Here is a 7,022-nt window from a genome sequence, read left to right as displayed (position 1 = left end):
TGCTCCTCCCCGACCCCCTGGTCACGGTGTACCTCCGAGCCCCGAGAGGAGTCACAGCAGAAAAATATGTTATTCTGTGTGTCAAAGATCAATGGAGAAGCCACCCCAATTGTTACTCACAAACAAATATTGTATGAAGATCACACAAGAATAATAGTACAACAACAATAGTATTCAAAAGTACATCAATATGTCCTATGATGGTATCATCAGTTTTGTAATATATAACTCACTGTGCTCCAAGTGAGTGAAACAAGAACATTCCCCAATGTCTCTTATTCTTGGCTTCAAGACGAAGTTGATTCGCTCCAGCGATCGCTAGAACGATGTCCAATCGAGACCAGAATCCCGTGCGGATGGCAAGGGCAGTCCCACAGCCGAAGCTGTACAAAGGCGCCCTCAAGGCGACTGGGAAAATCCACAGGCGCCCTACAGGCGACTGAGAGATCACACCCTCGGGTATGGACGAATTAGCTTTCAAAAAGCCACGTCACACACACGCCCCAGATCGACGTCTGAATGCGGTGAGAATGGTCGAAAAGAAACGAAACCACGAGCGAAGCACAAGTCCTGCGCGAGTCAAAATGGCCGACGACCCGCGCTTGAGACGTAACGGCCCGGCGATAATTCTCCTCTGAATCCACCGCCAAAAACCTGACAACGCAGGTTGATCGGTCACAGCGATGACAACTCTGTCGCAGGAATTCCTTTCCTGGAAACCCGAAAGTTCGCTAGTGACTCTTGCTCACCAACGTTTGATTGCGAACTCGGAGCAACTCGGCTTTCTTGTCCACGGAGGTATATAATAAACTGGAGAGCCAATGACGGCTGTCGGCTGAAGCTAGCGGAAGTTGCTTGGCGGCCATATTGGGAAGCCGATTGTGTCTGCGTCCGTGTTTGATCTCACAATCAGCTGATCTCACAATTTCTGATTCATTTTGGATGCTTACCGACTGTAAGGAGTCTTATTTGTGAACGCGCTGTTTCAAAATGCCACAGTGTGTTGCATTTGACTGCACAAATACCTCAGGGAAGGCCTCCACATGCACATTTCACAAGTAAGTGACAAACCGCGATCGCGGGTGTTCTGCTTTTTCAGTTTTTGGCGTGGTCACGGTGGTGGGGCTAGGTAATTAAGTTTCAATGTAGTTTCAATGAAGTTTGAACACTGTGTTTGAATTTGATGATGTTAGACCACGCGCAGGGTGTGCAATACGACACAGATCTCAAATATAACTGTATTGTGTATTCACTAGGGCTATGTGAGTATGTCAGACTGATGTCTGATTGACTCATTCATTGATTCAGATTGAAGTATCGAGATTGACTCGTCAGCTCGTGATCATTGTCAAGTGATTTAATTTGTGATGAGCTTCACTTAATTGTCCAGTCTACTACTGTCAGGGTTTCCATGCCCTCCTGTGTCACTCGTGAGCAGAAAGAGCAAATGGGGGTTACTTGTGGAAGGTACGAAAGTCCGACACATGGCAAACATTAGCAGATGAAGTTGTATTTAACTATACATATGAAACTCAAAATATTATTTTGATATGGAGTCGTTTTGACTCGGATGTTTTGACTGCCCTCTGAGGTTTTGACCCGCAACCACATTTTGTGACCACAATGTATTTTGTTTCAAGGTTTCCAAAGGATAAGGACTTGTGCTCTCGATGGACATCTGCCCTGAGAAGGGAGTCCTTCTACCCCACCCCAGGCACCACAGTTCTGTGCAGTGATCACTTCAATGAGAGTGACTTCGACAGGACTGGTCAAACCGTCCGACTGAAGCCGAAGTCCGTCCCCAGCTGTTTCAACTTCCCAGCACATTTAAAGAAGGTAAACTATGCTATGTTGGTATTCCACCTATGTTATGATAGTAACCCATCACATGCCATGTCTGCTGCTTCATATGCAGCTCCTAAGACATAGTTTTATGGAGAACAACTCAGTTGCTTTTTAAAAGATTTAGAGCTGAGCCGAATCCCATTTTGTACACTTTCTTGGCATTTCCCCCCCGAAGCTTTGTTGTAATAATATTTAACAAAATGTTTAGTCTTTGAAACAATGTTACAATACGTCCAACGCAGTCACATCTATTTCTAATTAGAACCCCAATCTAATGAACGAAGCTTCTAAGCATTCGGCTCAGCCCTAAAAACAACTTAATGAGTATTAATGGTTCACCTTTTCTTTTCTTTCCAAATAGGTTACAGCTTTGAGGAAAGCGCCAGTGGCCAGGTCTGTCATCCAAGAAGATACACCAGAACCTCAAGCCACTACTCAAGATCCTGAACCTGAGGTGGGACCCTCATTTCAGACCACAGATCACTCCTACTCCGTCACAAGTCCACTGGTATTGAAGCACAAGCTCGATGAAGCAGTCCACAAGCTGGACAACTTTCGAAAAAAATTAAAAGTGAGTCAGCAACACAACAGAAGGTTAGCCAGAAAAGTGGAGTCCCTGAATACCATCGTGGAAGACCTGAGGGAGAATGGGATGGTCACCGACAATTGTATTGAAATGCTCAACACAACATTCTCTGGTGTGTCAAAAGCTATTGTGAGCAGAATGCTGAAGAACAAAGGCAGCGGCAAACGCTCGAGAGATGAATACGATCCAGTCATCAAAGCTTTCGCACTCACTCTTCAATTTTATTCTGCTAAAGGATACGACTATGTTCGAGAGACATTCGACTTGGCACTGCCAAGTCCATCCACAATCCGGAAATGGTACAGCGCAATTGATGGTTCACCTGGTTTTAGTGCAGTTGTATTCCAAGCACTAGAGAGCCGGTTTAAAGCAGAGAAGGAGACTGGCAAGAGAACACTGTGTAGCCTGATGTTAGCCTCACCAGTGAGGCAACACCAGAGCAAGCTGAAATATAAGAGCGACCTCATCTCTACATGGTGTGGGTGTGTTTTGTGGGTTAACTGTGAATTGTGTGGGTTAACTACATGACAGCGTTTCATGTCATTTATGTGACTGACTCACTGTTGATGTGTTGCTGACCCATGTCAGTGTAGAATAAACTCTGGTTATCATTATATCTGCGTGGTTTCTAACATCTCGGTAATAGAAACATACACATCTTAGTTACAATATAATGACTGAATTAAGTAACATCATATAACATGACAACAAATCAGATCTTTATATTGAGGAATATTATAGAACAAGCCAAAGAATGGCAAACGACGATGTACCTCAATTTTATAGATTTCTAGAAAGCTTTCGACTTCTTGCCCAGAGAAAGTCTGGGTCATAATGAAGAAATACAGCATACCTGGAAAATTAGTGAACCTTGTAAAAGCCCTTTACCAAGACTTTCAATGTGCGGTCGTCGACCAAGGTGAAACAACAGAATGGTTCAAGGTGAAGACAGGAGTTAAACAGGGGTGTAACATGTCAGGATTCTTATTCCTACTAGTGGGTGATTGGGTCATGAGAAGAACGATAAAGAACACCGAGCGGTAATTTTGGGCACTTTTTGTTCAAACAAGCTCTAAACCATTGGATTCCCCAGGAAAAATGCGTCTAGAACCAACTTCAAACTTAATGAACACCATTTCCTTAAAGAACGGGATTCTGAGCCCGAATATCAGTTCAAATATTAGTATTCTATATTAATTAAATAGTCGGCGGTCCTAAAATTCGCTCCAGCTGCATCATCAGTGCGCCACGCCTTTGCTTTGACAGGCTTACGATCGGCTTCCCAATATGGCCGCCAGACTATTTCCGGTGGCTTCACGGCGGCTAATGCTGCGAGGTGGCCAATTGGCTCTCCATATTATATACCTCCGTGTTCTTGTCCGACTCCACTTGCTCTGCCCTTTTTTTTTCTCTTCTTCCTCTTCATTGTCCGGTTCCCGATCCGGTTTCCTGTTCCTTTTAACATTAATTTTTTTTACCTTTTGAAAACAGTTCATGAAGAATAAACCTTTTGAACACGATAATAGTACATGGAATCAGAAATATTTACAGTGGATGCAAACCACCACAACGGAAATGACGAATCCGTAACGCTAACAATAGGAGCTTCGACTTTGTATACAAAATGTGCATTATCCCTTGGATGGCGTTAAGCTTGGTATCCTGCTTTCTAGTATTAGTTGGTTGTTGTTGAAGATCCCACTATGGCCTATGCCATTCACAAAAAGTTGGCGGGTTGACCAGATGATCAGATATTTGAGATTCCTTGACACCAGGTTAACATCACTGCTGTCTCCGGATGTGGTTACTGTCTGGGCAACAAATTCTGCACTGTAAACAAATTTATGAGGTGGTGCATATGCTTCATTTGAACGGCCTCCCCATGCAAAGAGTAACCGACCACCACACAATCTACCATCTACCATATAAAACACAATGTTTGGGTGTGTGTCTGTCCCCCTTCATAAGGCTAGGTTTTTAAGGCTTTGAGTAGTGCTTTCGGAGGGATTTGAGGGGGGGGGGGGGGGGGGGTTTAAGGGCCAATCTTTGAGCACGACTGTGTGTCCACCAGTTAAAAGACTCTGAGGACCCAAAATACCCCAAGGACGCAGAAGACCCCAAAGACCCAATGGACCCCAAACACCCAAAATACCCTGTAGACTGTTAGACATAAAAGATAATGAAGACCCAGAAGACCCCAAGGACTCTGAAGACCCAAAAGACCCCGAGGATCCCAAAGACCCAAACATCTCCGATGACCCAAAAGACCCTAAAGACCAAATAGACCCCAAAGACCCAAAATTTTGGTAAGACCAAAAGACCTCAAGGACCCAGAATACCCAAAAGACCCAAAATACCCTGTAGACTGTTAAAGACCATGAAGACCCAAAAGACCCCAAGGACTCTCAAGACCCAAAATACCCCAAAAACCCAAAATACAGAAAAGTCATTGAAAACCCAATTGACCCCAAACACCCAAAATAGCCCAAACACTCAAAATACATCAAAGACCCAGAAGACCAAAAAGTCCCTAAAAACCCCAAATACCCCGAAGACCCTTAACAACCCCACAGAACCAAACAATCCAAAACACCAAAAAGACCCCGAAGACTTAAAGAACCAAAAGACCCAAAATACACCAAATACCCTGAAAGACTCAAAATACCACAAAGATGCAAAAGACCCCAAAGACCCTGAAATACCCAAAAGACCACGAACACCCAAAATACCCTGAAGACCCAAAAAAACCCAAAGACCCTTAAATATCCAGAAGACCGAAAATACCCCAAAGACCCTTAAATATCCAGAAGACCCAAAATACCCCAAAGACCGCAAGACCCAAAAGACAACAAAAACCCAAAAGGCCCTGAAGACCCAAAATTCCCCAAAGACCCAAAACACTGAAAACACCCCAAGACCCTTAAAAACCCAATATAGATCCCGAAGACCCAAAACACTGAAAAGACTCCAAGACCCTTAAAGACCCAAAATACCACCAAGGCCCAAAATATCCCAAAAACCCAAAATACCCCAAAGACTCAAAATACATTAAAGACCCAAAACACCAAAAAAGACCACAAAGACCCCAGAGACCCAAAATATCCCAAAGACCAAAAAGTCCCTGAAGACACAAAATACCCTGAAGACCCTTAACGACCCCACAGAACCAAACAATCCAAAACACCAAAAAGACCCCAAAGACCTTGAGGACCCAGTGGAACCCAAAGACCCAAATTACCCCCAAAGACCCAAAATACCTGAAATAAAATAAAAGATGACTAAAATAAAAGATGAAATAAAAGATGACTGAAAAGACCCGAGGACCCCAAAGATACAAAGGTCTCAAAAGACCCCGAAGACCCAAATGAACCAGAAGATCCCAAGGATGCAAAAGAGCTTCAGCACCCAAAAGACCCAAATTAACCAGAGGACCAAAAGACCCTTAGGACTCTGAAGACCCAAAAGAAGGGTAATTATGTCTCTTATATTGGAATTGTAGACGGTGGCTTGCAAACCGATCCTCAAGGTCGGTGTATGGAAGGGTTTTTTATCACAATAAATACAAGGCACAGGGAGGTGACATTCGCTGAACGTGACGTGCAAAGTGCGCAGAGTAAACTGAGTGTTCGTTTACGACTGTAGGATATCGAATAAACAAAGAAGATATAAGCACACCTGACACAAGGCCCAGGCTTCAGACTTTGGCATGCTCACGTGGCTGCACCGTCAAATAAACTGTTCCAACCCGTCATTTTTGATGGGCTTTATACGAGTATATTATAATTTAGGTAATTGTAATGGTATAAGCTGTAACATTTAGGGCAAGTGCCATTAGGGGAATCACATTTTACGATGAAGATTGAATTAAATTATTATGCCCAATTATACAAGGCCAAATCATCATAAATGTTTTCTGTATTACATTTTGCAGCCACTCATTGTTCCATTGTAATTACAAGTGGGCAATCGCCCCCAGAAGCCGGAGTACCTTCTCTGCCCAACTCTGGTGGGCAATGTGCTGCGGCCCAGTCTTGTAAATGCATTTTCTTAATTTTAATATTTTTGAAAGAAATATTGATCACAACATATCATGAGATATAAGAAGACGATTTGTAATACCAACTACATTTAAAGGTGGCGCTATTTCCACCACATGCCAATTTTGGAGTTTCGATGACGTCCACTTGCTCCATTACAATAAGAAGAAATATCCTGTAGCATAGGCAGGACTCCAATGTTAGGCCATCCGGTCTGTGCCGGAAGTCCCTTAATTTTTCTGGGTCCCTAGGACAACAAACAACAACAACCATGTTGTTGCTTCTCAATTGCAGGCACTTCAAACATACATTACATTAAAGCGCGGTGCTACGCGCGCTTACTTGCATAACAAGAAGGAAGAGGACAACGCGGTAAGTTTAAGAGTCTTTATTATAAGAGCTCACTGTAGCACTGGAGCGCTCCGGGCTGCGCGCCCGGTGTATATCCCGCGGCCACGTCTACCCCTCAGGCGTGGCCGCCGCCCACTTGGTGCGCGGAATGATGCCCTCACGCCAGTGAGCTTTCGTGTCCGCCACACGCCCCCCCCCCCCTA

At 44.0% G+C, this 7,022-nt stretch overlaps 1 protein-coding gene across 1 annotated transcript; it reads left to right on the top strand.

Moving 5' to 3' along the window:
* Positions 1–813: 813 nt before the first annotated feature.
* Positions 814–3,044, top strand: LOC144892069 (THAP domain-containing protein 2-like). The gene is made up of 3 exons (XM_078777234.1): positions 814–1,058; positions 1,641–1,836; positions 2,207–3,044. The coding sequence occupies exons 1-3, from the start codon at positions 991–993 to the stop codon at positions 2,957–2,959; spliced, it is 1,017 nt and encodes a 338-aa protein (XP_078633360.1). The 5' UTR covers positions 814–990; the 3' UTR covers positions 2,960–3,044.
* The last annotated feature ends 3,978 nt before the right edge of the window (positions 3,045–7,022 follow it).

This window comes from Myxine glutinosa, chromosome 5 (genome assembly GCF_964187855.1).
Source record: "Myxine glutinosa chromosome 5, kmMyxGlut1.1, whole genome shotgun sequence".
Lineage (NCBI taxonomy): Eukaryota > Metazoa > Chordata > Myxini > Myxiniformes > Myxinidae > Myxine > Myxine glutinosa.
Note: the sequence above shows the minus strand (reverse complement) of the source record. Positions and strands in the feature narration are given on the sequence as shown.

Coding starts and splice junctions, on each gene's coding strand:
- LOC144892069 (XM_078777234.1), top strand. CDS start 991: ATGCCACAGTGTGTTGCATTTGACTGCACAAATACCTCAGGGAAGGCC. Junction 1,059..1,640: donor TCCACATGCACATTTCACAA/GTAAGTGACAAA, acceptor TTTTGTTTCAAG/GTTTCCAAAGGATAAGGACT. Junction 1,837..2,206: donor TCCCAGCACATTTAAAGAAG/GTAAACTATGCT, acceptor CTTTCCAAATAG/GTTACAGCTTTGAGGAAAGC.